Source organism: Pelophylax lessonae (genome assembly GCF_965119305.1).
Source record: "Pelophylax lessonae genome assembly, chromosome: 7".
NCBI lineage: Eukaryota > Metazoa > Chordata > Amphibia > Anura > Ranidae > Pelophylax > Pelophylax lessonae.
Window position 1 is genome coordinate 77,218,414 of NC_138774.1, and position 16,241 is coordinate 77,234,654.

Sequence of the window (16,241 nt, forward strand, 5' to 3'; positions counted from 1 at the left end):
CTAACCCTCCTATTGGCACCAACAAAGGGGCACTTTTCCTCCCACTGACACCAACAATGACACACTATTCCCCCAGCTGACATCAATGATGGAGGCACTATTCCTCCCACCTTTACCAATTATTGGGAACTATTCCTACTCCACCTAACCACAGGGGTGCTATGTAATTATTTCCTCCACTGACCATGAACCCTGAGGCATTATCAACTCCCACCCCCCCCCCCTCCTCAAAGTCTGAAGGACAGTAAACTGGCCCTTTGTCTAGAAAATTTGGGGACCCCTGGCCTAGTACCTAGGAGTGCAGGATAAGGGGAGCAGCACTAAACCGCAACACTTACAAATTTTAAGAACCTTTTGGTATTTGTGGCTACATTTAGAAAGAGGACTGTAGTGGGAAAATATACAGGGCCTGTTGAGAGGGGTCACAATGCTTTTTTAGCTTAAGGAGGGGTTCCACTCTGTAAACAAAAAAAAAAAAATTAAAGTCAGCAGCTACAAACACTGTAACTGCTATCTTTTAATATAAGGACACTTACAGTATCTCACAAAAGTTAGTACACCCCTCACAATTTTGTAAATATTTTATTATATCTTTTCATGTGACAACACTGAAGAAATTACACTTTGCTACAATGTAAAGTAGTGAGTGTACAGCTTGTATAACTGTGTAAATTTTCTGTCCCCTCAAAATAACTCAACACACAGCCATTAATGGCTGAACCGCTGGCAACAAAAGTGAGTACACCCCTAAGTTATAATGTCCAAATTGGGCCCAAAGTGTCAATATTTTGTGTGGCCACCATTATTTTCCAGCACTGCCTTAACCCTCTTGGGCATTGAGTTTACTAGAGATTCACAGGTTGCCACTGGAGTCCTTTTCCACCCCTCCATGACGATATCATGGAGCTGGTGGATGTTAGAGACCTTGCGCTCCTCCACCTTCCATTTGAGGATGCCCCACAGATGCTCAATAGGGTTTAGGTCTGCAAACATGCTTGGCCAATCCATCACCTTTACCCTCAGCTTAAGGCAATGGTCGTCTTGGAGGTGTGTTTGGGGTCGGCCCAGTCTCCGAAGGGAGGGGATCGTGCTCTGCTTCAGTATGTCACAGTACATGTTGGCATTCATGATTCCCTCAAAGATCTGTAGCTCCCCAGTACTGGCAGCACTCATGCAGCCCCAGACCATGACACTCCCACCACCATGCTTGACTGTAGGCAAGACACACTTGTCTTTGTACTCCTCACCTGGTTGCCACCACACACGCTTGACACCATCTGAACTAAATAAGTTTATCTTGGTCTCATCAGACCACAGGACATAATTCCAGTAATCCATGTCCTTATTCTGCTTGTCTTCAGAAAACTGTTTGCAGGCTTTCTTGTGCATCATCTTTAGAAGAGCTTCCTTCTGGGACGATAGCCATGCAGACCAATTTGATTCAGTACGCGGCGTATGGTCTGAGCACTGATAGAAAGACCCCCACCCCTTCAACCTCTGCGGCAATGCTGGCAGCACTCATGTGTCTCTTTCCCAAAGACAACCTCTGGATATGACGCTGAGCACGTGCACTCAGGCGAGGCCTATTCTGAGTGGAACCTGTCCTATTAAACCACTGTATGGTCTTGGCCACTGTGCTGCAGCTCAGTTTCAGGGTGTTGGCACTCTTCTTATAGCCTAGGCCATCTTTATGTAGAGCAACAATTCTTTTTTTCAGATCTTCAGAGAGTTCTTTGCCATGAGGTGCCATGTTGAACTTCCAGTGACCAGCATGAGAGAGTGAGAGCGATAACACCAAATTTAACACACCTGCTCCCCATTCACACCTGAGACCTTGTAACACTAGCGAGTTACATGACACCGGGAGGAAAATGGGCTAATTGGGCCCAATGTGGACATTTTCACTTAGGGGTGTACTCACTGTTGTTGCCAGCGGTTTAGAGATTAATGGCTGTTTGTTGAGTTATTTTGAGGGGACAGCAAGTTTACACTGTTATACAAGCTGTACACTCACTACTTTACATTGTAGCAAAGTACCATTTCTTCAGTGTTGTCACATGAAAGGTATAATAAAATATTTACAAAAATGTGAGGGGTGTATTCACTTTTGTTAGATACTGTACCTGTCCAGGGATCGCGCGATGTCGACACCCCTAGCCAATTCATCAATCTGCTTCAGGTGCAGGCATCGGCATCTGTTATAAGGGAAACAGGAAGTGTGAAGCCTTGCTTCCTACTGCGCATGCGCGAGTCGTGCTGCACTTTCTGAATAGTCCCGCCATCTTCTGGGAACTCTGTGTATCCCAGAAGGCAGCGGGGGGGGGGGCGCTGGAAATGTAGTATATCGCCGATCTGCAAATCTACCTGGAAGTGGGAATGAGTACCTGTCAAAACCAGGTACACGCTCCACTTCCCCTCAAAAGTGCCAAACATGAAGAGACCTAAACTATCTTGTCTTTCTTTTGTTTCCTGATTTGTATTTGGAAATATACATTGCTCAAAAAAATTAAAGGAACACTTTGAAAACGCATCAGATCTCAATAGGGAAAAATATCATGCTGGATATCTATACTGATATGGACTGGGTAATGTGTTAGAAACAAAAGGATGTCACATTGTTTGATGGAAATTAAAGTGATCAACCTACAGAGGGCTGAACCAAAGACGCTACTAAAAATAAATGTGAAAAAATTAAGCAGCAGGCTAGACCATTTTGCTGAAATGTCATTGCAGTAACTCAAAATGGCACTCAATAGTTTGTAATGGCCCCCACGTCCTTGTATGCATGCCTAACAACGTTGGGGCATGCTTCTAATGAGACCACGGATGGTGTCCTGGGGTATTTCCTCCCAGATCTGGACCAAGGCATCTTTGAGCTCCTAAACAGACTGAGGTGCAACCTGGTGGTGTCGGATAGACCAAAACATAATGTCCCAGAGGTGTTCTTTTGGATTTATGTCAGGCGAGCATGGAGTCCATTTAATGTATCAATTCCTTCATCCTCCAGGAACTGGCTGCATACTCTCGCCACATAAGGCCGGGCATTGTCGTGCACCAGGCGGATCCCAGGACCCACTGCTCCAGTGTAGGGTTTGACAATGGGTCCAAGGATTTCATCCAGATTCCTAATGGCAGTCAGGGTGCCATTGTCTAGCCTGTAGAGGTCTCTACGTCCCTCCATGGATATGCCTCCCCAGACCATCACTGACCCACCACCATATCGGTCGCGCTGAACAATTTTACAGGCAGCATAACGCTCTCTACGGCTTCTCCAGACCCTTTCACATCTGTCACATGTGCTCAGGATGAACCTGCTCTCCTCTCTGAAAAGCACAGAGCACCAGTGACAGACCTGCCAATTCTGGTGTTTAATGGCAAATGTCAATCGAGGTCTACGGTGCCGGGCAGTAAGCACAGGGCCCACTAGAGGACGTCAGGTGGAAGGCCACCCTCATGAAGTCTGTTTCTGATTGTTTGGTTAGAGACATTCACATCAGTGGCCTACTGGAGGTCATTTTGTAGGGCTCCGGTAGTGCTCATCCTTTTCCTCATGGCACTAAGGAACAGACACCAGTCCTGTTGATGGATTAAGGACCTTCTACGGCCCGGTCCAGCTCTCCTAGAGTTACTGCTTGTCTCCTGGAATCTTTTCCATACTCTTGAGACTGTGTTGGGAGACACAGCAAACCTTCTGGCAATGGCACGTATTGATGTGCCATCCTGGAGGAGTTGGACTGCCTGTGCAACCTCTATAGGGTCCAGGTATCACCTCATGCTATCAGTAGTGACACTGACCCTAGCCAAATGCAAAACTAGTGACAAACAGTCAGAAAAAATGAGTATGGGAAAAAAAATTCAGTGGCCTCCACCTGTAAAACCATTCCCGTTTTGGGGGGTTGTCTCATTGTTGCCCATCTAGTGTACCTGTTGTTAATTTCATTACCACCAAAGCAGCTGAAACTGATTAACAACCCCCTCTGCTACTTAAATTACCAGATCAACACCCTAGGAGTTTAATTGACTTGATGCTGTACTCTGATTAAAAAGTGTTCCTTTCATTTTTTTGAGCAGTGTAGTTCTACTTATAGAGCAGATGCTCTGCTGCTCCATAAGCACATTCTAGCAGTAGGTTTTTCTGAAATAATCCCATAAAAAGGAGCAATGTGTGTAGTATAGGGCATCACCATTAGGACTGTATCATGTCTAAATACAGTTGTGGTTCAAAGGAAAAATGCGTTGGAACAGATGTATTTTAAGGAGGTGCCCTATATTGCAGCCATAGGCCAATTGTGTCTACCTAAAATGGAATTATGACCAATCTCTGGACATTTAAGTATTTATATGTTACATAAATATATGTACTGTATATAACAACAAGCAATATTTATATAATTCCTAACAAGCAGTTAGTAAGCCTTAAAGCTGAACTTCGGGCAGAAACATTTTTCTGTGTTGCTGTTGGTACTCTCCTACCTTGAGTGGACATGTACTCGATTTATTTTCTCAGACTGTAGTTTAAGAGAAAATTAATGTGCATTATTTAAATTGCAGGCTTCCTTCCCTGTAATTTCCATTCTGTAACACCGGTGGCTGCTGTTCCCTCTATCCCCACAGTCACCGGTCTTATAACTTTCCCATTGTAGCTCTGTGCCAGTGTAAAGGAAGGGTCTAGGGAGTGGCGGGTCTTGGGAGTGTCAGATTCCCGGTCTGTACCTTCCACTCATGAGCATCTCAACACAGCTCTGCCCTCAGTTCAAACCCAGCCCTGTTCATCTTTTAACTCCACCTCCACTCATAGCTAAAAACTCATCTCCTACATCAGTTCAGCCCCCCACCCCCTCCTCCGCACAGCATCAACTCCTCCTGCACATCCTCCCATGACTTCCTACTTCTTCCACTGAACCATGGGAAGTGTAGTTCTTTATACTCTCACGAATGTGATGTGTGGCAATGCACAGAAAGTCTTCCTCTCAGCGTGGAAGGCGGGATTTTTCTGTCTAGCACAATGACATCACAGGGTCCCAAAAATGAAGGATTACAAAAAAGTATGATATATTGATTTCAACTTTAAGTTTATATACAAATTACTGTGATAGATGGCCCATACCCCTGTACATATATTAAATCAAAGAAAAAGATGGGGCTTTGTAGAGGCCAATGGGAAGAGGAGGATCACAAGTCTCACACAAATATAATTATAAATTATTATTTAAAAAGTGGCTGGATTCTTTCCTTGGTGTACATAATATAAATGGGTACTAATATTTATAGGTAAAGTTGATCCAGGGAATATCCGATTGCCTCTGGGGGGATCAGGAAGGAATTTGTTCCCCTGCTGTAGCAAACTGGATCATGCTTTGCTGGGGTTTTGTTGCCTTCCTCTGTATCGACTGTGGGTATAGGATTGTATATATGGGATTGTATGGTTGTGTTTTCTTTTTTGTTTTTTATTGGTTGAGCTAGATGGACTTGTGTCTTTTTTCAACCTGACTAATTATGTAACTAACTAACTGTAACTATGAAAGAATTTGAAAATCGGAAATTTGTGGAATCCTGGAGTTCAGCTTTAAAACAAGCTCTCACTAACCTCTGTCACTGCGGGCACTGTGGAGCAATTTATCCACATCAGAAAAACCAAAGTCCTTCAAGTCATTCTTTCAGCAGCTCAGCTCACCATGCTCCCCTTCCAGGAGCTCCTATTTTGTGTTTAAGGGAAGATTAGAGTTTAAGATTAGAGTCGCTGCTAGGAAAGGGAGAAGGGTGAGCTAAGTTAATTGAAAGCCTCATGCACATAGGTGTATTAAAATACTCTTATATAAGATGGAACTTTCTGTCAGGAGCTGGCAGAAAAATCCAGCGTTAAAAAAGAAAATGCTTGTTTTGGCATGTAATCACATGCACCTGTACATGCGTTTAGAAGCATATGCATGTAAACGTATTCTGTTGGCTAGGAAGTTCACATATTCTAGTAACTAAGATGCATTTACATGCATTAATATGCATTCATGCTCCCATGTGCGTACATTTTGCTCGTAAGCTCCTCTCCAAATGCGGGTTTGTATGCCCCTTGAGGGTTGCTGTGACATAGGAATCTAAAGCTGGCCATACACTAGCCGAAATATCGGGAATACTCATTTTCGAAAAACAAAAAATCGGCCGTGAGAGCAGATGATCGTGCCATCATGTAATGACCGAATTTCGAGTGATAAATCGTTCAATGGACAAAAATGAATCAGTTTTTCGTTCAGTTTGTCACATATGCCTAGTGCAAACAGGTCAGCCGAGAAACACATTAACCTTTCAATTTATCTTTCGTTTATCGTTTAGTCGGCCGGATTTTCAAAACCGTTCCTTCGATTTTTCAGCTCTGAAAATTTAAAAATGATTTTCTATTTGTGCCCATTAACTGGACGAAAAACGAACGATCGGACCAAATGACAGATTTTCGAACGATCTTTCGGCTAGTGTATGGCTAGCATTTGTGTTACAATGTGCAAGGACACATTGTCTACAATATAACTGTGTTCAGAAGAATACAAAAAGAAAAAAACACCTCTAAAAGATCAAGTTGAACAGCTTAAAGAGGAAGTAAACCCACCTCTGACACTTTTACCTATAGGTAAGCCTATGATAAGGCTTACCTATAGGTACTGTAAATATCTCTTAAACATGTACCGTTTAGGAGATGTTTACCTTACATGCAGCCAGTCACATCACTGGCGCATGCGCCCTGAAGGAACGGCCGCTGGTGCCATTCCTTCAGAGTCCTGTGCCATGACCGTCGGCTCCCGCACGCGTGCGTGGGAGTGACGTCACCGCGGCTCCGGCCAATCAGATGGCCGGATGCCGGGATCCCGGAAGACGGGCGACTGGACATGTCGCCCGTCATAGAGGTAAGCGCGCAGCACGGCGGGGGCTCGTTCTGAGGTAAGTATTTCATAATGAGCTAGTATGCGATGCATACTAGCTCATTATGTGTTTCTCTTGCAGGTTGTAAAAAAAAAAAAATAAAATGTGGGGTTTGCAACCTCTTTAACTGCTTCTGCTGTGAAATTTGAAGGTGAATTGCTCCACATTGCCTGCAGCTTCTATTGTCTGTGCAGTCTTATTTGTTTTGTTTCGTTTCACTAAGGCAGTGGTCTCCAAACTGTGGCCCTGGGGCCAGATGCTGCCCTTTGCTTGCCATTATCCGGCATTATTTCTGCCACTGACATCTGCAATGGGGAAATATTCATTTCACTGACCAATGATGGGGCATAATTCCTTCTACTGATATCGAAAATGGGGTACTGTTCCTCCAACTGGCGCCAACCATTTCTCCCCCTAATACCAAAGATTGGGCATTGTTCACTCCCACTGGACACAGTCCAGCCCCCCTAAAGTCTGAAGGACAGTAAACTGGCCCTTTTTTTTATAAAGTTTTGAGACCCCTGCACTATGGGATTGAGTGGAGTGAATAATTTATATTTTAATTTGTTACTAAGTATAACGTTTGTTTTTCAAGCACTGTGTTAAAGTCGGATTACGGTAGCCTAATTTGTAATATTTTATACTGGGCAATTTTTAAATATGGCTGCTTTTCTTGTTCATTGTTTATTATTGGTGGATGTAATTATGTTTGGTGAGCACCATAAGTGTGGAGTCAGAATGGAACATAATAACATTATTTTAAAGCTTGTTTACTGCCTATTAAAAATATTTAAATACATTTAGCCTAGGTTCACACTTGTGTAGTGCAGGATACTGCATGTGATTCACACAGAAATTGCACCACATTCCTGTGAACATCACATGCATTTTTTGTGCGGTGTGATTTGAGCCATACATTTTCATCGCATCCACACCAAAATGGTACAGTATCCTTTTTTATCCCGCACCTGAATTGCATCGCATGGGTGTTTACACCCATGCGATGCGATTCTGGCGAATGCACTGCATTTTGCGATCTGTTTCAGGGTGTCGTTAATCTAACCATGACACCTGCAGCAGATTGCATGGATGCCGTGCGATTGATATGCAGTGCGAGGCGGGCAAAAGCAGCGAATCCTGTGCATTTCCTGCATCGTATCAATGGGAACCAGTGCTAAAGCATTGAAGTCCCGTGTCAAGGAAAATGTTTACTTTAAAGGTTCAGCTGTTACAAATAATAACTTCGACTAGTATAATGTTTTAGGGATTTTAAAACTACATGTGTGTAAACTAGTTTTTTCAGGTGTGTATGAAAGCTAGCATTAGAAAATAATATACTATATGTATAGTATTAGCTCAGTAATATTGCCCCTCCTTTTTATTTCAGCATGAGACCCAACGTCTTCTTGGGGACATGTGAAGGCTCCACTCAGTTCAAAAAGTGGTATTTTGAAGTAATTGTGGATGAGGTGGAACCCTTTGTAACTGCCGAAGCTACTCACCTTCGAGTTGGTTGGGCGCTGACTGAGGGCTACAGCCCTTACCCTGGTGCAGGGGAAGGCTGGGGAGCCAATGGAGCCGGTGACGATTTGTACTCCTTCGCTTTTGATGGTCTTCATCTGTGGTCAGGTGAGTCCCAGATCACTGATCAGAAAACAGGGTTTATAGATTCATGGTTAGATATTTTCTTAAGTCAAGATGCTGACACCTCTGTCTGCATTTAGCTATTTGCCTGAAGTTCAACTTGAATTTATTCTTCATTGTCTACTGTGGTCCTAAAAGATAGAGAGTAAATATGAAACAACATTTTACGATCACCATTATAACTGTGAACAATTTATAAATTATATACTTTCCAAACATGTAACTAGAATTGAAATTGAATTTACACACCACTGCTAAGAGGTCCAGATACAACTTTATTCCATTAAAAATCAGGGGTACAATCCAAAAAAAGGATCCAATGCATTTCGGGGGTCCAAGTGCCCCCTTCATCAGGGTTTGACAAACAACAATGTGAACAAGCCAGAAGTGAACTGGACCTACAATGGTATTTTTTCCAGTGTGAAATTCAATCATAAGCTTTATTAGTAGCTTGTTTGAGAGCCACCGCATTGGCTAATTTTTTGGATTATATATAGTGCCGGTGTTGCAGCGCTGCTAAAATGTCTGTGCAAAAGTGCAAAAAAATGGATATGTGCAAAAAGTGCGACAATGTGCAAATATCACATTGTCGCACTTTTTGCACTTTTGCACAGACATTTTAGCAGCGCTGCAACACTGGCACTATATATCTATTTAAAGGCACATGCACTTTAATTTGCAGCTAGCAGCTAGCACACAGACACTTTAGAGTGTAAGTTATTATTTATATATATTTATTCACATATTTATTACACCATAAGCGCGAGGTCTTTCTATCAGTTCGCATTTTTGGATTATACCCCTGACTTTAATGGAATAAAGTTTTATCTAGACCTCTTAGCAGTGGTGTGGCGCTTCAAGTACTATTCTCGTTACATTACACTTCAAGCCATGGAGACTATGGAGATCCTCTGAAGTGTAGAAGCTGCCTGCCCGGGAAGCAGATCATTTACACCAGCATCAATACCTTAAGATAACAATACCAGTAAGATAACCCTTTGGGTCCAGAACTTCCTTTCCACTTTCCTCTACTTTCCAAATCTAACTGGAAGCAATGACTCAACATTCCATCTCCTCCCTGCACAACACTGAGGTGCACTTTGTCTTTCGCACGAGGAAAATATTCCCTTCAGTGAAGAGTAAGTGTGACAATTATTGCCATTACAAATGTTTTGCTTCAGCCTTCTTAGATGGAAGGGCTCAGGGTTCTCAGGCCATACTGATGACTACTGGTCTTTTTTCTTCTTCTTCAGCACCTGCCTGGTGAACATCAAGAACAGCTTCTGTGGTATCCCCAGGTCCTTAAAGGGCCCAGTTAGACATTTTAGTTATATATAGAAAAATATATCTGCGCAAATGATAAAAGTATATTAAATAATTAGCAGCTTTGCACAATCCAGACACCAGATTATATAAACACGAATAAAAAGTGCAACGCTATTAGTGATAAATTAATAAATACATCAAATAAAAGTCCATGTAAATACTGTATTTTCTGGCGTATAACACTACTTTTGAACCTCAAAAAAATCCCCCAAAAATGGGGGGGGTCGTCTTATACGCCGAGTATAATATCTCCATGGTAACCTAAGTATAAGTATTACCGGTAGATGAAAATTAGGGGGGTCGTCTTATACGCCCAGTCGTCTTATACGCCGGAAAATACGGTAGTCCCATCAAACACTGTGAAAGATAGGAGATCCCTCTATCCATGAATGGACCCCCCTAATAAAGCAGATCACATTAACTTTGTTTACAATTGTAAGCTGAATCCAAATCACCGGGTAGATGTTCCCTTAATCAGATGGACGGCATTAAACACAATATAGTAGCATCTGCATCCCTCATTCATAAAGTTATGCCAAGGAGTGATATAAAAGCCTTGGGAGAAGCATGTAGTATTGCAGTATTACCAACCTTCTGTCCAGTACTATCAGTTCCACCCCTAATGGAGCCACGTTTGACGTAACGGGTCTACCTACGCACACATGCTACTACGCATGTGCAGTCGATGTCGGCCATCTTAGTAACTGGACAGAAGGTTGTTAATATTACATGCTTCTCCCAAGGCTTTTGTATCGCTCCTTGGCATAACTTTATGAATGAGGGAAGCAGATGCTGCTATATTGTGTTTGATGCCATCCATTTGATTGAGGGAACATCTTCCCGGTGATTTGTGTTCAGCTTCCAATTGTAAACAAAGTAAATGTGACTTGCTTTATTAGGGGGTCCATGCATTAGGGTAAGCGTGGTGTGAAATCACAGGCTGGTGGCATCTTTGCAAATCTTTTCATCACTATTCACGGATAGAGTGATCTCCTATCTTTCAGTGTTTGATGGGACTATTTACATGGACTTGTATTTTATGTATTTATTCATTTGTGACTACTAGCACTGCACTTTTTTTATTTGTAGACATTTTAGTTCTTCTCAGATCCTCAATGGCATGTTGTTTAAAGCCCAACTCAAACTTAAACTTTGATTTCAGCTTTGGAAGAGCAGGGAAGGGTTGGAACTGTTAAGCTTTTAGTGATCTACGGTATGTCCCTGTTGAACAGATTTCTGTTCTTTTTTGCACCCATCAATATTTGGGAAATAAATGATGGGAAATCACCTTTATAGGGAACTATCTAAATAGCTATAATTGACCAGTGACTGAAGCATCAATGTTCATGTATTGTTTATCCATCAATATTTTCTTGTATGTATTCCATAACAGGTCGGGTTTGCAGGCCTGTAGCCTCCCACAACAATCACTTGTTAACAGCTGACGATGTGGTCAGCTGCTGCCTGGATTTGACCGTACCAAGCATTTCTTTCCGATTCAATGGGCATCCAGTACAGGGCATGTTTGAGAACTTTAACTTGGATGGCCTCTTCTTTCCAGTTTCAAGCTTCTCACCTGGAGTTAAGTAAGGAAAAAAGCATTTTCTAACATCTTCAGCACATGATTGACTTTGCTGCCATTCTGAGGGTTGTTCTTTTTTTTTGTTCTCAGAATTCGTTTCCTTCTGGGAGGTCGTCATGGTGATTTCAAGTTCCTCCCACCTCCAGGTTATGCACCAGCCTATGAAGCGCTACTCCCTCGGGATCGTTTGAGGGTAGAACCAATCAAAGAATACAAACATGATGTGGGAGATATTCGTAATCTCCTGGGGCCCACTAAATCCCTCTCCCACACCTCTTTTGTCCCCTGCCCTGTGGACACTGTGCAGGTAGGGGAGAGAATCAAGGCAAAATATGTTATATGATAATGAAAAACATGGCTTTCAGTGACCTTTCCTAAACTGGATAACATTTAAAGCCAACTCGTGTTTAAAAAATTCTCGACACTCAAAAATAATGTCACCTGGATGTAATGGCATTGCTGATCTGTACCGAACATGACACCATTATTACAAAACTAAATCTTGCTGAATCAAAAGTAAACACCTGTTTAGGAACTTTAGCATGGTTCTCACATGCATTCTTTATCTCCTTGTACAGATTGTCCTTCCTCCTCACTTAGAACGAATCCGTGAAAAGTTGGCGGAGAACATACATGAACTGTGGGCCCTTACTAGAATTGAACAAGGATGGACTTATGGACCTGTATGTATTCCACTAAACTCTTATTTTCCTTTTTTTAATAGAAATTAACAAAGCATATCCTATAGTGTGTACTTGCCTCTATTCAAAGCACCTAGTGTGTTTTCTGTCTACTTTCCCATCTGCATGAGTCACTTCTGACAGTCTTTGCTGACACCAGACAATGCCAAGAGATGGGCACGCCCCCCCAGTGCACAGCAAATGACTGACACCCTCAAATGTGCATGTTTCCCTATGAGACTGTATAGGGGGCGGTGTGTCTATTCCCTCCACTTAGCTCTTAGATTACACTCAGCTCTATGCTGTGCAGTATAAGACATCATATCTCCACCCCCTGCATTCAGAAGATCTGTGTAAATTCTGGACTTTGAACATATGTAGAGGAGAGAGGGCAGCAGATAAAAAAAGTACAACCTATGTATAAGGATTTCTTTCATCCTCACCCGAGGCCAGTCACTTCCCTGCATATGTAAGAGTTTACAATTACTTTAAGTTTAATACGCAGAATAAATTTCTCTCAGTATGTACAGACCTTATGTTGGCCAGACATGCTTCAATGTTGTTATCCAACCAATGTGTGATTTGATCAAAATGATCAAAATGGCACAAGTTCTCTTCCAATCAATTTAGACTCAATTTAGATTGAATTTGGTCAAACTGAGTCGGTTCGCCAGGGTGGAAAACTATCGATCATGTTGCATCAATGGGCAGCACTGAGATTCTTTGTTCAGGAATTTGATCATATTTCGATAGATTGGATTATGAGTTTGCATGGTAAAAACAGAGATGTGACCAATAACTTAGGATTGCACAACCCCAAATCCAAAAACGTTGGGACACTGTGTAAACTCTACATAAAAAACAGAACACAATTTTTTGCAAATCTCATAAACCCAAATAGAAAGCATATCAAATGTTTAAACTGAGAAATTGTACCATTTGAGAAAAAAAAAAAGGAAATTGATGGCAGCAACATGTCTAAAAAACGTGGGGACAAGGCCATGCTTACCTGGGTCTGGCATCCATTCTTTTTTTACCGACAACGTCTGGGAACTGAGAAGACCAGTTGCTGGAGGAATGTTGATCCATTCTTGCCTGATACAGGATTCTAACTGCTCAATATTCATGGGTCTTGTTTATTACATTTTTTGTTTGAAAAGATGCACCAAGTATTTTTTCAGTTGGTGAAAGGTCTGGGCTGCAGGCAGGCCAGTTAGGCACCCAGACTCTTCCACTTTGAAGCCATGATGTTGTCAATGATGCAGTATGCTGTTTAGCATTGTCCTGAAAAAGGCTTTCCCTGAAAAGACACTGTCTGGATGAGAGCATATACTGCTTTAAATCCTTGGATATATTTGTCAGCATTGTTGGTGCCTTTCCAGATTTGCAAGCTGCCCATACGTACCATCAGAGATGCAGGCTTTTGAACTGAGCACCGATACCAAGCCGGAAGGTCCTTCTCTTTAGTCTGGAGGATGTGGCGCCTATGGTTGCCAAAGAGAATTTCAAATTTCAATTTGTCTGATCAACAGTTTTCCAGATGGTGGTGTTTCTAGATTGTTTTGGATATGGCTTCTTCTTTGCATGATATAGCTTTACCTTGCATTTTTGGATGGCACCGCAAACTGTTTTCACAGTTAGTAATCTTTGGAAGCCCATGCAGTCATGTCCGTCACAGAATCATGTCTGTTTTTTTTTACAGTGCCGCCCGAGGGCCCAAGGATCACTGGCACCAGTAATGGGTTTCAGCCTTGTCCCTTGCGCACAGAGATTCCTCTAGATTCGCTTAATGTTTTGGTGGTATTATGTACTGTAGATGATGATGATGAGATATATATATATATATATATATATATATATATATATACTGTATATATACTGTATATATAAGTTCTTTTTCAATTTTACGTTGAGGAACATCATTCCAAAATTGTTCGACAGTTTTTAGATGCAGCTTTTTACAGATTGGTGAACATCTGCCCTTCTCTACTTCTAAGACACTCTTATTCTCTAAGATGCACTTTTTATACCCAACCATGTTACTGACCTGTTCCAAATTAACCTAATTAGTGGCAAAATGTTCTTCCAGCTCCTCCTTGTTGGTACCACCTACTTTGCCTTCTTTTTGTTGCTTTGTCCCAACTTTTTTGAGATATGTTTTTTTTTTTATTTTTTATAAATGGTACATTTTATCAGTTTAAACATTTGATACAGTATGTTTTCTGTTTTCTATTGTGAACAAAATATGGGTTAATGATATTTGCAAATCATTGCTAGGTTTACACTGGTGCAGCAGGAACCACAGTTATTTATTCCTGTGCGGGTTCCTGCACTGCATCAGAATCACAGGCAGTTCACATTGCACTCTGCGAACCGCTGCGGGTGTCAATATAAAGTTAATGACACCCTCAAATTGGTTGGCAGAACCCAGTGGGAACTGTGGAAACGGATGGCATTGGATCGCATGTGTCTGAACACCGAAGCGATCCAATTCCAATGCAAACCAAAACAATGGTGCAGGTCCTGCACCATTTTGGTGTGAATGTGATGCAATTTTAGCCATACAAACTGTATGACTGAATCTTAACCTCACATACATCTCACGTGATGTGCACAGGAACGTGGTTCGAATCACATGCAATGTCTGCAGTCGCATTAGTGTGAACCAAGCCTCTGTTTTTATGTAGATTTTACACAGCGTCCAAAACTATTTTGGAACTGGTGTTGTATTTTCCCATATCGAGCAAATTGCACTTCTTTGTATGTGTCATATCAATGAAATGAGTTGTCAATTATAGATCAGGTATTCCTATTGGGAGAGATTGATTGAAAAATGAATTGGTCATTTATCTAAGCATGTATAGCTCCCATTACAATGACACAAGTTCTAAAATAAGAAAATAAACAAAGAATAAATCTGCTTGAATGTTTTAGATTCTACATCAGGGTTTCTTAACTGGGGTTACTTGAGAAATGGGAATTTCTGCCTCTCAGATAAGTTCCCAGTGACACCATTGTTCCTTTTTAGCTATCTGTAATGGGGTAATTCTTCCCAATGATGGCAAGAGTAAGGAACATTCTTCCCACTGACTGTCACACTAATGTGTCATGAGTTGTACACTTTTAATTTTTAGCAGGGGTTCCCACGAGACCAGAAATGTATTTCAAGGGTTCCTCTGTGTTGAAAAGGTTGAGAAAAGCTGTTCTACATGAATCTACAATTCTTCCCATGTTTACCACTAGATGGAAGCTTAATTCCATAGCAAAATGACAGTGTCTTGTAGGCCTCCAGCATAACCTGTGCCAGCAGAAACACACTATTCATAATTGTATTCGTTTAACAAAGTACATTAAATACAGTTTTTGTCAATTTATGTCTGAAATCCGCTGGAAGGTCCACACAGCCACACTTGTTTTTTCTACAGATTCGGGATGATAACAAGAGACTACATCCATGTCTTCTCGATTTCCACAGTCTGCCAGAACCAGAGAGAAACTACAACCTGCTCATGTCTGGGGAGACCTTGAAGTATGTACATAGAATTTAGGAATAACAGCCGTGATTCAAAATAGACCTGTACCGAGGAAATATATAGGCTTCAATTGCTAACCTCTTATTTTGTAAAGGCGAGATCTCTGGCTGTCTTGTTGACCCAATGCCCTTTATATTACCTGAAACATACATGTAGATTAAGACCTCAACATGCTTGCAGGTCAGTGTTTCAGAAAGTGTTGAAGCCAGAGACAGCCAGGCAACTGGCATTTTCAGAAGGTGGTAAGCAATAGCAGTTTTCTTTTATAGGAGCTTTCCAGTGTCACTATAGTATCGATGTAAAGCTTTGTATATCATTTGAGCATGTATTACTAGGAGATGAAATACTGTATTTGTACTCCCGGCCTAGACAAATCTAAATCTTATTGCAAGAGTGGAGCTGACTGTATCCGTCTGAGGTCAGAAAAAGAGATCCATCCCCATAAGCACTATTAGCTGGAAAGTCCTTGGAGAAATTCTAAATTAATAATAAAGATACTGTATGTAGCACTGTCCCCGTAGGGCTTGCTGTGCGTTGACTTCTTGGGTCTCCTCTGATTAACTACAA

The 16,241-nt window shown here is 41.7% G+C and overlaps 1 protein-coding gene across 1 annotated transcript in view; it reads left to right on the forward strand.

Moving 5' to 3' along the window:
* RYR1 (ryanodine receptor 1) overlaps positions 1-16,241 on the forward strand; it is a 359,853-nt gene that overhangs the window by 130,417 nt on the left and 213,195 nt on the right. Inside the window, exons 18-22 of the mRNA XM_082264106.1 lie at positions 8,297-8,538; positions 11,273-11,465; positions 11,552-11,768; positions 12,040-12,144; positions 15,567-15,670. Coding sequence (XP_082120232.1) covers positions 8,297-8,538; positions 11,273-11,465; positions 11,552-11,768; positions 12,040-12,144; positions 15,567-15,670 — 861 coding nt within the window. The remainder of the gene's footprint in view (positions 1-8,296; positions 8,539-11,272; positions 11,466-11,551; positions 11,769-12,039; positions 12,145-15,566; positions 15,671-16,241) is intronic.